Consider the following 18,491-nt stretch of genomic DNA (forward strand, 5'->3'; position numbering starts at 1 on the left):
GATGTGGTGCTGGAGGAAGATGCTATGAATCCCGTGGACAGCATATTGGACTAACGCATTTATATTAAGACAACTCAATATCTAAACCAGGCTCTCTACCATCTGCCTTAAGAGGATATTTGAGTTCTTGCCGGAAAGAGCAGTGACAATCTTGAAAAATTGATAGTAACTGGCAAGATTTTAGGTAAAAGGTCTCGCGGCCGCAATCCACGGCGCTGGTCCGACCAAATCCACACCACTCTGGATACTACACTCTACGATGTCATACGCACCGCAGAGAACAGAGGAAGATGGCGAAACATCATCCAGAGAAGGATAATGGGAGGAGACGATCACGACCCTCAGACATGAGGAATGCGACTCACGGAGGAGGAGGATAGATATTTTGTGATTAAATATTCAGTATTGAGCGAGTGTTTGTGTGCATCCTTGAAACATTATAATATAAACGTGATATAATTTAATGTGTTCCCGTCATTCCCATCTCGTATGTATAAGAAAGAGCCAATAGGTAATTACTGGATCAACTAAAATAGTGGGAATAGAGACGGTTGAACGCGTGGTACAAGTAACCGAGATAAGTGAAAGAAACCTTTAAAAAATTGGAAGACAATGTACACATATGTATTGTGTGGTGTAGTGTAGTAGTGGATAATATGTTCGGTTTCATGTCTGTACTATTATAATATTGTTTCGTAATACTGAAAAAGTGTTACTATCACTGAGGTTAGGATGTAGTTTACTACAAGCCACTGAGCAACTATACTAATTAAAATTATGGTGGGTTGTTGTTGTTGAGACTATTTTATAAATTAAATTCGGTGATTAGCATCAGCATAGAAATAAACATTTAATGAGATAAAGTAAGGTGAAAAGAAAGAGAAATCCATACTAGTACCTTTTTTTTTTTAAATCGTTCCCTCAATGCTGATGTTCGTGACTGTATGTCAATCTTCTCCACTCGGTCGGTTCTGCGCCATATGTATCGCTCCCCGTATCTGGCCTCCAGTCACCTCATTGAGTTGGTCCACCCATCTAGCTGGCGCTCTGCCTCTAGCGCACTTCCCCTCCATTTGTCCGAGAATGATGAGTTTCTCCAGTAGTTTTATTTTAATTTTGTTTAAATATTGAAATTAAAATAAGCAGAATGTTGAACAGAAAATGGCGAAGAGAAAACAAAATACGAGTACATTCAACGTCAGAATTTAGATCTCTTTTTAATTTAATGCTTATAATTTTTAACGAATAAAAATATTCTTAATGACGTACCTATGACCTAAGCGATCATGTGTGATGCGTTTTGAATGTTAGTTGTGCACCTTGGTTTCTGTATTTCTTTTGTTCCATAAAAATTACAAACTATAAATATATTATAATAGTTGTGCACCTTGGTTTCTTTTGTTTCATAAAAATTACAAACTATAAATATATTATAAAATGATTAGGTACCTAACATATTATGTATAATGAAAGCATAGATTACAAAACTGAGGAATGAAGCAATGTGCTATACTGTCGTACGCGCCTGTTAAACTTTTATTGCAATATGCTTGAATATGCGGAGTTTGCTCCAAAAAGCTTAGTTGTTGTTTTATTATTGTCATTTTTTATTTCGAATCAGGGACACGGGTTTGATCTATGATTTTCAATTTAAAATCACCGGTGTTTATTTGTTTTCTAAATATCTTTTTACCATCCAATTGGACATGAATTTATCTTTAATATTAAATCCATGCTTAGAGATGTAAAAACAGGTATGATTGTAGAAAACCCAACACTGGGGTTGCATTTATTTTCTCTTAGCGACAAAGAAGAATTATTATAAATCTTGAGTTACAAATACTCGTATTCTCTCTTTCTCGTTTTGGTCATTCCACTAGATGTGTGGACGAGCTCGACCCGGCTGGTGTTAAAATGGTTACTGGACCTACACCTGGTTATCACCATATGTATGGCGCCACGCACCTTGACTTTTTACTGGTGGTAGGATCTCTTGTGAGTCCGCACGGGTAGGTACCATCACCCTGCCTATTTCTGCCATGAAGCACTAATGCGTTTCGATTTGAAGGCTGGGGCAGCCGTTGTAACTATACTGATATCTTAGAAATTATATCTCAAGGTGGGTGGCGCATCTACGTCGTAGATGTCTATGGGCTCCAGTAACCACTTAACACCAGGTGGGCTGTGAGCTCGTCCACCCATATAAGCAATAAAAAAAAACCTTGAGACATGAGGTCAAATTATTTGTTTTTTTAAGGTGAAGACGTAAGGTATGTACTTCTTTAGAGAAATAGGAACCCCTTTCAAATTACATTATTAATATTATTAGCCAGGGAGGCATGCACAAGGATCGAGTCGGTTTCCTTTGAATAAAAGAATGCCAGTTCTAGTATTTTTCTATCAAATTAGACGAAACACCGAGTCAATGGGAGTGCAGTGTATTCTATTTTCTTCTCTTCTTCTTTCGTAGCAGGTAGCGAAGTGGTAAAAAAGAGAGAGGAGACGCAAGATCGTTTCCAACAATTCCTGAGAACATTCCTCCTAACGCAGGGCTAGAAGGTAATAACAGCCGTTAAAAAATACAACTAAGACTTCCATCACATGTGTCACAAGATAGCTGTCATTCATGTTAGCCCGTACGTATCTAAGTATACAATAGCCAAAGTATTGGCCATGTACATTCAAATGGATTTGCTGAGTGCACATACTATTTAGATTGCAATCCAGATTAGATCTAGGTACTACTTGTGCGATTTAGCTAATATGTACCGTAATGATTGTAATTTGTTTTGTGGATCAATAAATTAAAAAAAATTAAAAATAAATAAATAATGCAATGGTCACATTCACATTCAAACGAAACGTAGGTATATGATGAAGGCATCTTTACGCTTTAACTCTCGGTTCATTTTGTAATCACTCTTATTGATATTCTGTTGCTTCTATACCTTATATTTCTGACATGTAATTAACTGAAAATAGCAATCGTGATTATTTCTATATTCAACCAAATTTCATAATTTCTGTGTGGCAACAGCCGATGTTTATGAGGACGCGGCGATAACAATACCGCATTATTTATCGTAATTAAAAACATGTAATATTAGTGTTTCCCATTTCGATGTCTGCACACGGATCAATTAATTTGAGCTTTTCGTGTGCATCCCGGAATAAATACAGCGACATCAACGACAGACGTCAGAGTCGAGCCGTGTCCCTACACGGCTTTACTACACTATCATTCTCGGTATTATTTTTAATTTAATTTACTGTCCGTCAAACTAGAAAATCTTGTGGTGAGTCTGTTTAAATTTGATTTTTTTTTCCTACCTTAGCTGATAGCCTTGAGAGGCTATTTAGGCGTAACCTTAACTAGTAGGTGAGCTCACGGGGCTCAAACCTTCCGACGTTGCTAACACGAACCCTAGCAAGAGCCGTGCTTTGCAGACTCTACCATCGGATCGGAAACGCGAGTCACTGAGAAGATCCGACGAGAAACTCAGTGATTTTTAACATATAAAATAGGTCTATATATATATTTTTAGAGATATGTAAAACTGACCGAGCCGTTAAGGCTTGTATTTTAGGCGAGATAGAATGCTTTTTTGCTTTTCGCTTGATTTTTCCTAGGCGATTCTGTAATTTCGACTTGATTTTGTTCAAACTGCAGCGTAATTTTCGGTTTACTTAGGCGAATTAAACGTCTGATATCAGTTTATTACTTTCGCTATTACTGTAGTGGGTACAAATGGAATAATTCTAAGCAAAATCTTTGATTTCTCTATTTACACATGTTGCTATTAAATACGTTTTGTACCTAATTCTGTTACCATGTAATAAATATTGTCTCTTCATTCGTTACAGGCTAATCATTATGTTTTGTTCTTAGAACCAAGATGTCTGACGCCAAGAACAACCTGTTACTGTTCTTCGACCGTCCCTCAGAGCCATGCTTCATGCAAAAGGGAGAAGAGAATGCAGTATTCGAGATTCCTGACAATTACTACGTGAGTTGTTGATGCTGTAGTAACGTAAGCACGGTGGAGTAGGGATCACATTGACGGCCCAGTGGCACAGCTTGTACTATTCTGTGTGATCTTCTTGAAAGGTTTCGGGCTAATAATTGTGTCGTGAGGCACCGGTGTGTATTATTTTTATGTAACATGTCAATTTTGAAGTAATAATATTGATAATTGTATTATGCTACATGCTACATACCTCCATTTGTCTGTTGCTAAGCAAATATTTCCATCACGTGTTTCATGTTGAAAGCACCGCTTCGTACTGGGTGGGTTTTGAGCTGGTGTACCATTCTAATTAAAGTGTTTCCTATTCTGGTTTCGTGTCTACGTTCGACTTTATCCTATTACGCAGACTTAAGTAACTCCTATTTTCCAAAAGATTTTGTAAAATTAGAATCTACGAGATATAGTTTCGGTGTATTCTTTTTTTTTGCTTACCGATTGTTATTAACCTCGAGGGGTTAAGTTAAGCTTCAGCAGACGTGTCAGCAGCTCACGGGACTTAGCCTGGCGACTTTGCTAACACCAGTCCTAGCAAGAGCAGTGCTTCGCTGAATCTATTACTGGATCGGAATCGCGACTCACTGAGAAGATCGGGCGAGAAACTCAGTGGGCTGCGTCTGTGGGTTAATTTTCCTTCGACCAATTCGACGAGAACGGTGAGCGGTGCTTGGAATGCCCAAAAGTACTGATAGTGAAACCGGGGGATCCGACAAGACACATTTAGGGCAATGGCGGTTTTACGTTGCCCTTTCGCCTGGGTTGGATATGTAGTCGAAGGCGGCCACGATTAGAGGGTTGTTGTGCCGCCCCACTTTCTTGAAATAGCGTTTCGTGCACATTACGACGCGTTTATTATATCGCCACACTGACAGAAACCAAATAAAAAAATATAGACTCATAAAAGATAACTTTATATATAATATAATTGGTTTTGGTCAATGTAAGATCCCACGAAGTAGAACTTTAGTGGCTTAAAACATTTTTCTTATAATTGGAATCGGTCTGTTTGTCTCCATATTCCTTAGACCCGGTATGCAAAATTAGAGTCTATACCAAATCGGCCAAAACGGCTATGTTTCTCTCATAGTTCTGTAAATTTCAAAGAGGATAACCTTTGTCTACAGCCGGAGAAGTACCAGCGTGTGTCAAATGCTATAGGCAACAGGTTCGGTAGCGACGCGGGCCGCATGATACCCATTAGGAACATTGCCCTACCCAATCTGGACCTGCCCATGGAGCTGCCCTATAACGAGCAGTTCTCCTTGTTCGTCCCTAAGCACAGAAAATTGGCAGGAAGGCTGATTGACATCTTTATGGGTATGTAGATAACAACTTAAGCAGTGTTGTATAAAGGTAGTTATAAGCAGTAATTCATTAGAAAATGCGGTTGTGAATCGACCTCTAATAGCCACGGATCATCAGCATCTCCCCGACTCTTGGTCACTTTTGTAGTTTCGTTACCTTTTGCTGAGCTGAACTCTCCGTTTCTATCCTGAATTGTCGATCTAAGGCTACATGATCTGGGCGTCACACTAGTAGACGGCCGATCAGGAAGTTTTACCCAAATCTGTTTTTTTTATTTTTATTGCTGAGTTGGGTGGACCAGCTCACAGCCCACCTGGTGTTAAGTGGTTACTGGAGCCGATAGACATCTAAAACGTAGCCACCTACCTTGAGATATGTTTTAAGGTCTCAAGTATAGTTACAACGGCTGCCCCACCCTTCAAACCGAAACGCATTCATGGCAGAAATAGGCAGGTTGGTGGTACCTACCCGCGCGGATTCACAAGAGGTCTTACCACCAGTTGTATCCACCTTAACTCGTGGCGATAAGGAAAGTGTGTTTAAACGGCATGTTCTTTTGCACTTTATTATGTACTAACCAATTCCTTATTTATGATAGGAATGCGTGATGTTGAAGATCTTCAGTCTGTCTGTTCGTACTGTCAGCTGCGGATTAATCCTTACATGTTCAATTACTGCCTCTCTGTCGCCATTTTGCACAGGTAAATATGTCTCAATGAAAATCTATCTTGTTGTTCTAATTACCGAAACAAGTGTTTGGTTCCCGTGGAAACTGCTTACAAACCACATTCACGTAGGTGCGTTACTTCGGTCACGAATATCAACAAATTCGAGAACCGGAACCGGAAATCTGGAACCGATTCAGCGTCTTGTGATATGCCTAATGACACTTACCAAGCTTTTCATAAAACCTTGATCGAAGTTATTTGTTAGTCAAGCTTGTCGTTCCGTGGACACCATAAGCATCGTATCGTATATTTCAGGCCTGACACCAAGGGCTTGAGCATCCCGACTTTCGCGGAGAGCTTCCCCGATAAGTTCATGGACCCGAAAGTTTTCCGTCAAGCCAGGGAGGTGTCCAGCGTTGTGCCTTCTGGAGCCAGGGTCGGTAAAATTACTGTTAATTTAAATTACTTAATTAAAACACGTATGACGACACATGTAGCTGAAAGTAAGTTTTGTACTTTTTGACGAAGCATGTTGCTGATAACTCTATTTCTGTAATCTGACGAAGCGTGTTGCGGATAATAACATGTACTTTTAGGTTAGGAATATTATGTTCTTTTTTTTAAACCGCGTGATGGGCCTGTACACTGTTCAATTTGAGCCATGATGTAATAAATGTTTGATAAGCTATGACACAATTAATTAAAACACATTACTATTACTGCTATATGTATAAATAGTCCTCAATACAGATTGCCGCTTCGAGAGCTCTTAACATTCTTCTAGTTTTCCTCAATCATAAAATTTTGTATGTTGTGTACTATGTTAATGTGTACGATTAGGCTTAACTTGTCATTGACGATGACAGGGACAATCGCCGGCCGTTTTATTATCTTTTTCCGCAAGGGTGAAGTCTGCGCATGAAGAAGTTGCATTTAAAGTATTCCTTTGCGTTACCAATGAGACTAATAAAAGTATTTTCATTAATTAAATAAAAATTATCTTAAATGCATAAAAATCTCTTTATCGCGACAGACCTTACCATTTCTGCCGTGAAGCAGTAATGCATTTCGGTTTGAAGGGTGGGGCAGCTGTTGTAACTATACTGAGACCTTAGAACTTATATCTCAAGGTGGGTGGTGCATTTACGTTGTAGATGTCTATGGGCTATGACCAGATAAGCTGTGAGCTCGTCCACACATCTAAGCTATAAAAAAAACAAAATGTGTGCAATTCACACGTGGTAGAAGTGAAACCTTCCAAAATTAAAATACAATTATCCTAAACGTCTTAAGTATATGTAAAATTTTGTCATTAGTAAATAATTGTAAGGTAGCGCCCTCTGTGAATTGATATTTTAATTTCACGTATAATCCTAAATTAAAATTCACTACAAGAGCTTTCATACACACGTTAGTATTAAAAAAATCTCACAGATGGCGCTGTATTAAATAGTATGTATATTTCTGTCTCATTCTTTGCTGGCTTCATCCTACACATTTTTGTATTTGTGTCTCTTACCTGTCGTTTTTTCCGTTGCATCCGGTTTGAAATCACAACGATTCTAAAGAAGTTTTCACTTCAAAAAAAATCTGTATCTAAAAGGATACTTGTATCCGATCTTTTATTGAAATGTCTCTTGTTGTCAGATGCCAATAGTGATTCCGTCGAACTACACCGCGTCTGACACGGAGCCGGAGCAGCGCGTGGCGTACTTCCGCGAGGACATCGGCATCAACCTGCACCACTGGCACTGGCACCTCGTGTACCCCTTCGACGCCGCAGACCGCGCCATCGTCAACAAGGACCGCCGCGGGGAGCTCTTCTACTACATGCACCAGCAGATCATCGCCAGGTCCGTTACACGTACCTAGAGTCGCAGCGCCCGTGGCCCGATGAACTCAACTGAACATTTGCAATACCAACGTTATTTGAGCTCTTTTTTTTATTGCTTAAATGGGTGGACTAGCTCACAACCTACCTGGTGTTAAGTGGTTACTGGAGCCCATAGACATCTACAGCGTAAATGTGCCACCCACCTTGAGACATAAGTTCTAAAGTCTCAAGTATAGTTACAACGGCTGCCCCACCCTTCAAACTGAAACGCATTACTGCTTCACGGCAGAAATACGCGGGGTGGTGGTACCTATCCGCGCGGACTCACAAGAGGTCCTACCACCAGCTCTCTAGATGTATCGTGAGTCAACCAGATGTTGAGCTCTCATTCATATAGTATCACAGTGGTCCTGTCTTTACCATAATACGCTTCTGAATACGAACTATTTAGGTTTATTATCGGTTTGATGTTAAGCCGTTACCGGAAACCCTTGTCGTCACTGCATTAGCGTCGCCATCTGCTTTCAATAATAAGGTCCAGGACTCCATAGTGTCGTACCACAGCTGCTCCGCCATACAACGCGCAACAACTGCTTTACGATTGAAATAGGCAAGATTTTAGCACATCCCCGTGCGCCCTTACATTTTCTACCACTAGTAAATTGTTATTTATCTTTACTGGTGCTATGCATGTTGTTTATACCGATGAATCTATAAATATACTTGAAGGAAATATTGTTTATTCAATTTTCAAGTAGAGGAATACAAATAGTGATACAGGAAAAATAACAAAAATCGCGGCTCGACGAGTTCTCTGAAGTTCGGTCTGCGGTTACGATCGTACGACGCGATTCTTGTCTAAATGCGAAAACAACAACAATTTAGCTAATGCCGGCGACGGCCTCTGTTGCAACATTTCCTCATTACCTTAACGGCTATAGGAGTAAATTATTTTAAAAATACTCAATGCAATTGCTCAGAGGAATTGCTTGTTTTTTGTGGATCATTTTATGCATCATTCAATTTTTGATGCTAAAAAGCCGCTACCGAAGCGGAATTCATGTCTCTTTCCTGAAACCGCTGCGTTTTCAGAAGTCATTTTCACTCCTCCCACGCGGCTGCTGAATTAAGTCGCGTCTGTGGCGTTAGCGCTATAATCTGTTTTTCGTCAAATCAATGACGTTTGAAGGCAGTCTTAGAAGTAGACAGTGGTTTGACATTGCTCTTGCTGACGATCACAAGTAACTGGTGAGTCAGTTTCGGGGCATGTACCTACCAATTTCCCAAAAATTATGCGCAGGGACTAGAAACTAATGGAATATTATCATACTTATTTTTACGACGTAGAGCTCAGACTTGTTACTCTTTGAAACCGACACGTATTGATTTGAATAGTTAGCAAAATGACTAAAGGTAGAGCGCGCTGTTAACCCGAACTGATAGACAGAGTATGGTCGTTAATTTCGGTTTGCGAGGTAGAGATAGCTCTTCAAAACACTGAAATGTGACTTTGCCCCAGATAAGGTTAGTTAAATTTCCCACGTTGCGTAATGAAGTTACTTCAATTTTCGGTTTTCTAAAACTGGTATTTTTGTTAATAGGTACAACGTTGAGCGTATGTGCAACAACCTGAGCAGAGTGAGGAGGTACAATAACTTCAGGGCCGCGATCGAGGAGGGCTACTTCCCCAAGCTAGACTCAACAGTCGCCAGCAGAGCCTGGCCTCCCAGGTGAGACGGATTTTGGTTTATCTAGATCTTGTTTTTTGCAAAGAACCTTACATTGTTATATATAGTTTGGCCGAATCGTACTTTTTGATTTATTATTATACCAATTATGTATAGTATTGTATATAGATAGGCAGCGGCTTCGCTGTGTCCCTGGAATTGTTGATGTCCATGAGCGATGGTCGCTGGTCGGCATCAGGCATTAACTTGTCTGCTTTTAATATCAATAAAAGAACAAACAAAAAATGAAAAGTCATGTCAATTACAGAACGTGTAAAATAAAGTTTTAAATTTTGTCTATTAAATTGGATGTTTTTGTTTGTATCTAGGTTTGCTGGCACTACCATCCGTGACCTGGACAGACCCGTTGATCAGATCAGGAGCGACGTCTCTGAGTTGGAGACCTGGAGGGACAGGTTCCTGCAAGCTATCGAGAATATGTCCGTGATGCTGGTGTGTATTCTAGTACTACTAACAGTCTAGGAAACTTTTTATAGATGTTGCAACATGTACCTATAAAATTTTATTTTTTGTTCGATGTGATTGAAAAATATAATTTTTCAGAGGTTTTTATTTATTTCTTTTTTTGCTTAGTTGAGTCAATCGTGAACATTTGTTGAGTACGTATTTCATTAGAAAAATTGGTATCCCGCCTGGGATTTGAACACCGGTGCATCGTTCAACACGAATGCACCGGGCGTTTTATCCTTTAGGTCCCGATGACTTCCTTGTTCTGACGTGACGTTTATATACAGCCCAACGGTCGTCAACTTCCCTTGGATGAGGAGACCGGCATCGACGTGCTGGGCAACCTTATGGAGTCCTCCATCATCAGCAGGAACCGACCCTACTACGGCGACCTCCACAACATGGGACACGTCTTCATCTCTTACTCTCATGATCCTGATCATCGTCATCTGGTAAATACTTACTGAAGTAGATCTAGTCATTTTAGAATATCCCAATCACTGCACAATTGTGTAAAAATGCTGTGCCCATAGTAGAAGTAATTGTACTTGGTAATTAAGTCGAGGTAGTTCACCTATTTATCCGGGACCTTGTCTGTCTGTATTCAACAGCGAAACAGTTGATCTTATGAAAGGAAAGCATAGTGGATAATTTAACGGTATGAAAGTTTTTACAGTCCACCTGACATTGCGTGGCTACTTGCACTCATCACGTGAAATACCGCCAATAGGCAGGGTGGTGACTCATAATACGGCCTCCCACCAGCAAGTACAAGGAGATGTTCATACCGGCACAGCATAGGATGAGCTATCTGATCTCAGTAGTGTTTTGATGTAAATGTTAATTTCCAGGAGCAATTCGGCGTGATGGGTGACTCCGCGACGGCCATGCGGGACCCGGTGTTCTACCGCTGGCACGCGTACATCGACGACATCTTCCACCTCTACAAGTACAAGCTCACGCCCTACGGTAACGACAGGGTGAGTACTCGGGACCCAGGGGTGTCATGATGGCGGCTTTCATGCTTATTATCTAGCTTAGCCACATATTTTATGACTGCTCACTTTTGGCAACTACTTGGTCACGGTTTGACATTGCTAATGTAGGATTGGTAGTATCGGAACGTATGAAAAGAGCGTGGAACGGAACGTTGAGATGTGAGTCAGAGGAAACGGTAAGAAAGGGAAAAGAGAATGAAAGACAGAATGACAGAGAAAAGGAAGATGGCGAAAACGATTAAATGAGCAAGGCGTAAAAAGGTGTAAATTAATTTTTAATTATTATATTATAGAAGATTTTAGAAAAGAAGAGTAAAAGTGCAACATTTGAATAATTTTATTTTATGTGCTACGATCCAAATCCTACACTAATAGCATAGGCTCATAAAATTAGATCATCTGACAATGTATGGGTTTGATTCCTGGTCGGATTCAATATTTCAGTGGTCCTGCGTAGCATAGTGTAGGAATTCGTAGCACAGTAGATGATCCTGGCTTGGAGTCGCTGAACATGGAATCTTTAAAGACATCAAATATAACAATTGAAATATACATCACATAGTCAGTTTGACAGAGGATATAGCAAGGCTGAAACCAAATAAACCGGGAATATAGCCGGGGAAAGAAGGAGCAGCTGGTTTGGTAATTATAGGATTAACAGTTTGATTTCTTTGTAGCTGGACTTCCCCAACATCAGGGTGTCGTCCGTCAGCATCGAGGGTGGCGGAACTCCCAACACGCTGAACACGCTGTGGGAGCAGAGCACCGTGGACCTTGGCCGTGGAATGGACTTCACTCCTCGCGGCAGTGTCCTCGCCAGGTTCACGCACTTGCAGCACGACGAATACAACTATGTGTGAGTATCTCCTTGAATGTTGTTGGTGTAGTCCTGACTCCGTTGGTACATTGGGCCCTCACAAGTTGTCCCCATTCTCCTTATATCATCTCAATTAACTGGTATCCTGAACTGAGGAATAAAAGAGGATACCGTATTCAAAAAGGGATATCTAACTGGAGAAGAGTCGTGGGAATGAGGTAGGAATGCGGCACTTCCTCGTGCGGAATCCCAAGACGCCCTAACATTAGTAAAAATGTTAAATTACAGATTTTGTGGGCTTTATTTCTATTACACGATGATATTCCTTCATTGTGGAAATCATTCATGAGCATGTGCTTATTAGTACGTAATTCATTAGAAAATTTGACGATCTCCTGCCTGATTTGAACACAGGCTTAGTCATTGCTCGATACGAGTACACCGGACATGGGTATAGGATACCCTAATGGCTAAGGGAACTGGGACTAATGAATGAATGGATGAATGAATGAATGAATGATTTTTTTTATTTAAGCAACAATAACAAGTCCATATGTGTATCATACTATCATTGAATTTTTTTTTAAATTACCAAATGTCCACAATGACGAATTCAAACAATTTTATTATACTGTTTATTATGAGTTTTATTTCTGAAACTAAAAGTAAACAACAATTTTTATAATGAGTTTACTGTATTTACATTCGTTTTACATATTTTACGGCACTTGTGAATTAATTTAAATCTTACCTGCATTCAATTTGAATTTGTGAATATTTTTCGACAGGGGAACAATCTGTTTGTTTTCTTGTTGGGTGAACTCAAAATGAAGTAAGCAAGTGCGTTATTTAAATGTTTTGCGTTTTTTACGGAATATTATATATGAATGGTGACAACAAATCAGCATTTTGTTGAAACCTAATAAATTATAAAGAATTAAAAATAGGCACGCAATTATGTGACTTGATGTATAATATCAAGTGAATCAAGTGAATGTATATATAATTGTTTTTGTAAATAACAAATGTGAAGTTTCGGACAGTTAACCAAATTGTTTAGAGTTTATACCTAGTGTGTTTAAATAATTAATTAAATTGCTAATAACTATTTAATTTCTGAGGTTTTTTCAATATGGCATCTGACAGTAGTACTAAAGTACTAAAATACTAAAGTACTTTATAGGTATACTAGTGGTAGGACGTCTTGTGAGTCCGCACGGGTAGGTACCACCACCCTGCCTATTTTTGCCGTGAAGCAGTAATGCGTTTCGATTTAAAGGGCGAGGCAGCCGTTGTACTGTTAAAAATGAGACCTTACAACGCATGTCTCAAAGTGGGTGGCGATATTTTTTTTTTTTTTTTTTTTCTTGCCTTTGTAGGCAGACGGGCATACGGCCCACCTGATGGTGAGTGGTTACCGTCGCCCATGGACTTCAGCAATGCCAGGGGCAGAGCCAAGCCGCTGCCTAAAGATGTTGTAGATGTCTATGGGCTCCGTTAACCACTTCACACCAGGTGGGCCGTGAGCTCGTCCACCAATCTAAGCAATCAAAAATAAAAAATCGAAATCTTGTGGACTATTAAAAGTACCTCCGTGGCGTGACCTGTCACTATGGGCCTATACAGTCAAAAAATCAGCTCAATAGATCATCATCATTCTCCTGCCCTTCTCCCAGTCACCTGGGGTGGCGCAACATGTTTTCTCCTTCCAAATCCAGCTACAACTCCAAATCAGCTCAATAGATACAGTGGTTTAATTTGGGCGTTAATTAAATAATCAGTCTGTCAGGATGGGTCGTTTGTATTTTTGAAATCTGCCTTATATAGATAGCATTTTGGACTACACACAACGCAGAGGCGGTGGCTCGTTAATTGAGTCTTTCTTTCCAGGATCGAAGTGAACAACACAGGAGGCGGCAGCGTAATGGGAATGTTCAGGATATTCATCGCACCAACAGTGGACGAAAGTGGGAAGCCATTATCCTTTGACGAGCAAAGGAAACTAATGATTGAACTGGACAAATTCTCTCAAGGAGGTGAGTAGGCTCTGTCGTCAGTTGAAGCATATTTTTAGACTGAAAGTTCGAAAAAGGAAGAAGTGAGCTGGTGGTTTCAAGGCAAAGCTTTTGTGTGAGATCTCTCCAGATTTTCTGAAGTTGATATAATTACTTATAACGTTAGGTGTATTTACGAGTAATGTTAGCCAAGTATTAACATTGATAGTGGCATGGACGATTTTTGTTTGCCACTGAGAATCACAAAATTGATCTACCGTTTTCCATAGGTACTAAAATATTTAGTTGTTATTAAAGAATATTAAGAGTCGGTTCTAAATTGACATACACATCCAGTAATAAGAAAGTGATTTTACAATAACCATTCTCTATGCCGTTAAAATTGTACATATGTGGCTTATCACCATGGAAGCCTCTCTTGAATGATAGATATGGCCGGTGCCGTATGGCTTGTGGGAGCCATGCCAGGGTTGCTCGACGACAAGTACGCTGTCGTCTCACGTATTAGTCTAGGGACGCATTTGGTGTTTGTCTAATTCGCTAATATTATCTTCTTCCTCAGTGAAACCTGGCAACAACACAATCCGACGTAAGAGTATAGACTCCTCAGTGACTATACCGTACGAGAGGACGTTCCGCAACCAGGCGGACCGGCCAGCAGATCCAGGAACCGCTGGGGCTGCCGAGTTCGACTTCTGCGGCTGCGGGTGGCCTCACCACATGCTGGTGCCCAAGGGAACTACTCAAGGATATCCTATGGTGCTGTTCGTCATGGTGTCCAACTGGAATGATGACCGAGTGAGTTTTCTACACGTTGGTACACGTGGATGATGAGGCAGGCGGCTGATGAGCTACACTAACACGTTGTTCGTGTGGTCGGTCAGGTGGAGCAAGACCTGGTGGGGTCGTGCAATGACGCGGCGTCGTACTGCGGCATCCGCGACCGCAAGTACCCGGACCGGCGCGCCATGGGCTTCCCGTTCGACCGGCCCGCGCCCGCCGCCACCACGCTGTCCGACTTCCTGCGCCCCAACATGGCCGTGCGCGACTGCATCGTGCGCTTCACCGACAGGACCCGCCAGCGCGGCCAGCAGGGGTAGGTCCGCCGCCTCCACCACCACGCAACACAACATCACGGGATGACGGGTCTTGACTTTTTTGCACAGAATTTCTCTTTAATCCATACAAACATGCAACGATATTTTTTATTAACTGGACTATGTAGCGGTGGTGTGGTACCCTGCACATATAAATAATTAAAAAAACAAATTGACGGCATATCTATCCAAGAGAAATATTATGGTAATAGTCGACTTTATGTTGTAGTTACTAATAAAGGAAAACTCTTTTTGGTTCTGTTGGTTTTTCTATAAGAAAAAGACAAAAAGTTACACGGAATTTGTACTGCTTTTTTCGAACTTTTGAAATGATTTACTTTAATGATTAATTTAAATATGATTCTTATAAACTTTAAATATTCAAAAAAGGTTTTTCTGTTTCTATCTCAAACCGGATTTTAAAAATAAATCACACTGCTTAAAGAATACGGTTAAACTCATTTCAACACAATGTATCATATTGTAATTAGCAATACTATATTCTTGAAATAAATCATCATTATTAGGCTATATCAGTCCACTGTTGGATACAGGCTACGAATAATAAAACTATGGAACAGTAACTCGCCTTCAATTGCACTTTAGATTATGGTTCCATTTACGCACACAAATAAAAGCAAATGCAACGAACACTCACACTCTCATTCGCGCCAAGGTCACGGTTCGCAAGCGCCACCCAGCGCACCCTTATGACGATGACGTTATGCAGTAGTAATTAATTCATTAAATATTTTCTCGTTTTTTTATCAGATGACTTTATTACTGCAATAAAAATAAATGCAGTTTATAAGTTAGTACATGAGATGAAAATATGATAATTAAACTTAAAATCAATACTACTACTACTACTACCACTACTAGTATACCTTTTGTAAAGCACACGACTTCCACTTTCAAGTATGTACATGGCCTCTTTTTCAAAGTGTATGCTGCATATTGTGGTATTTTTGCAATGCATCCAAGCGTACTATCACAAGCGGCTATCCATTTTTTACGTTGAATTTCATTTGTCGGAAATCTGCAGTAATAAAATCATTTGTTATCACTGCGTAATATCATAGTTGTTACTTAAATAAAACTTATGTTTTATCCGAGCAGAATAAAGAACTACTACTGCATAGAAAAAGTAATCGTACATATTGCATAACACTATCCATCATCAATAGTGTAAACTTTTATGATGTTTGTAAACTTACTTATGCAAGCTAATTCCATTGTTTTTCATATCTGTATGGCTTTTACACCATTTCACCAAAATTAAAAAGCGCAAAATAATAATTATCTGGTCAACCAAAAACTAACGCAACACGACCGCACGACACGAGTTCCACAGCGAACTGGCGCGCCGTTCTGTAGCTATTTTAAGCCCCGCCCTCCGCGGTAGCTATTTACGTGGAACCATTTTTGAAGCGTAATTACTTTTCTATAGTTTTATTATTCGTAGGATATAGGTCTCTCACAAAAAAAAAACGTTAAATTAATAAACTAGTTACGACTAAATAAAATAACTATTTTGTGGTCGTCATGTGTTAAATCAGTACGGTTATAATCATTAAGAAATTATGTTCATAAAGAAAAACGCTATTTTGCTATTGTAGTTACTATATATTTATTACGTGTAACATAAAATCTATATCTGTATTCTTAAAAAAAATTGTTATTTGAAGTACATGTGTCAATGGAGCGTTATCGAAAGAAGTACGAGAAACCCTCACCCTTAGAAGTAGATCAGTAACAACAAACTAAAACTGATATAATTTCATATTATGTAGATACATTGATTCGAACCGGCGACAGCGCAGTACAGAACCCTGCGGATGCCCCTCAGTCAACGTCGACATCGACGCATTGATACGCAAACCTTATTATTACATACCCTGCAAACATAAGCATCACATATTTTAAGTTAATCGGAGATATACAAATGGCAGAGCATTTTGAACCGTCAGTCTTAGTTAGCGACATTAGATATCAATTCAAATTTCAAGCATTTATTTTTAATCTGACACAATCAAAAAACAACCTCTTTAATTATCACTTTTACTCCATTCAAAAGTCATTATTAATTTCTACGAAAAGCTATATGGTTAAGTTAGTAATTATTAATCAGCTTAGTATGTTGTTACTGATGCAACATTGAAATGGCATCGCATAATGGACCGGACTTAGTAGTCAATATTTTATCGGTTAAGTGTATTTTAAGTAAACGGGTCTGTACATAGTAGGTAACTAAGTAATTATGTATTTATATAAGACAATTTTTTTATTTGAGATTGAATAAATCATGCTTTTTGATAAATTTGTTTTTTTTTATTAGCTTCCTTTTTATACTAATATATAAATCTAAAGTGGTTTTTAGGGATGTTCCGCTATAACTACTGAACCATGCATCCGATTGACTTGAAACTTGGTATCCATGTAGAAAATACATGTAATTAATGGATAGACTAATATTTATGTGAGTGTTGGACTCCCTTATAATAATGACAATAAATAATAATGTTAATTTTAAATGCCCAACGAAGCGGGCGAGTGTGGCTAGTCGTTATATTATTATAATTATATAAATCGCTCTAGAAGTCGGAATAGTAGTCTGGATTTTTACGTCTTTTAATATCTTAATCCGCTATCGGAGACAACGTATATGGCGTCGTCAACACAAAAAGGTCTTAGTTTCAATCGCATTAAAAAAACTATATTATGTATAACATACCATTGTGTCGTGGCATAAATAGACAGAACGATATTACCCATACGGTGCAATGCAATATGTACTTACAGTGATGCCAACTCCGGGGTTTTCCCCCCAAATTTAGGTGGAAAAAATCTATACAGGGATTTTTTTAGGGGTGAAATTTTTTGGGGATATTTTTAGGGATAAAATTTTATTTGTATTTTTTAAAAAAATTCTACGTACATCAACAAAAATTAAAGAAAAATACTTAAAAATACAAAATAACTATTGTTATTAACTAATTATTTATTATTTTTATTTATTTCTTTACTTATATTGTAATGAATAAATACTTGGTCCGTCGTTGGGGAGTTTTGAAATTGCTTTAGGGGGAAAGTTTTCAAACAGTTGGCGACACTGTGTACTTAGTAATTACGATAGGGGCCTATTAGCATTAAGAATAATATTAGAGCGGGATTTGCTAAGAATCATTGGCAAAGCGCCGCAGAAGACACGTCCAGAAGGGTTTCTGCCAGCAATCTTATTTCAGTTGTGATATACGTATGTTTGTATAAAGGTAAGGTAAGGTAAGGTATTATAAATTGGATTAACTAAGAAAAACAATCTGTATATCACCCGCTTAGTGAAATTGTACAACGACTTCGATTTCGTTGGAGTCAAAACTTCGGGGCTTTGAATTTATCGAATTATTTCAATTATTCATTGCATTTGTTATGTGCATATTTCGTTCCAGCCGTTCTCGAGTTTTAGCGAAACTAACGAACAGCAATTCATTTTTATATATATAGATGCGTTAGTTCATTACAAACTTTTCACAAAAA

General features: G+C 39.1%; 1 protein-coding gene across 2 annotated transcripts; it reads left to right on the forward strand.

Annotated features, from left to right (window-relative positions):
- Nucleotides 1-3,135: 3,135 nt before the first annotated feature.
- On the forward strand, nt 3,136-17,274 carry PPO1 (phenoloxidase subunit 1). Of its 2 annotated transcripts, XM_038016197.2 has the most exons (15): nt 3,136-3,296; nt 3,890-4,007; nt 5,150-5,342; nt 5,929-6,031; nt 6,314-6,434; nt 7,646-7,851; nt 9,434-9,562; nt 9,889-10,012; nt 10,315-10,479; nt 10,879-11,007; nt 11,703-11,881; nt 13,733-13,878; nt 14,420-14,655; nt 14,742-14,953; nt 16,748-17,274. In XM_038016197.2, the coding sequence occupies exons 2-15, from the start codon at nt 3,897-3,899 to the stop codon at nt 16,878-16,880; spliced, it is 2,187 nt and encodes a 728-aa protein (XP_037872125.1). In that variant the 5' UTR covers nt 3,136-3,296; nt 3,890-3,896; the 3' UTR covers nt 16,881-17,274.
- Nucleotides 17,275-18,491: the final 1,217 nt, after the last annotated feature.

This window comes from Bombyx mori, chromosome 16 (assembly GCF_030269925.1).
Source record: "Bombyx mori chromosome 16, ASM3026992v2".
In the NCBI taxonomy this organism is placed as follows: Eukaryota; Metazoa; Arthropoda; class Insecta; order Lepidoptera; family Bombycidae; genus Bombyx; species Bombyx mori.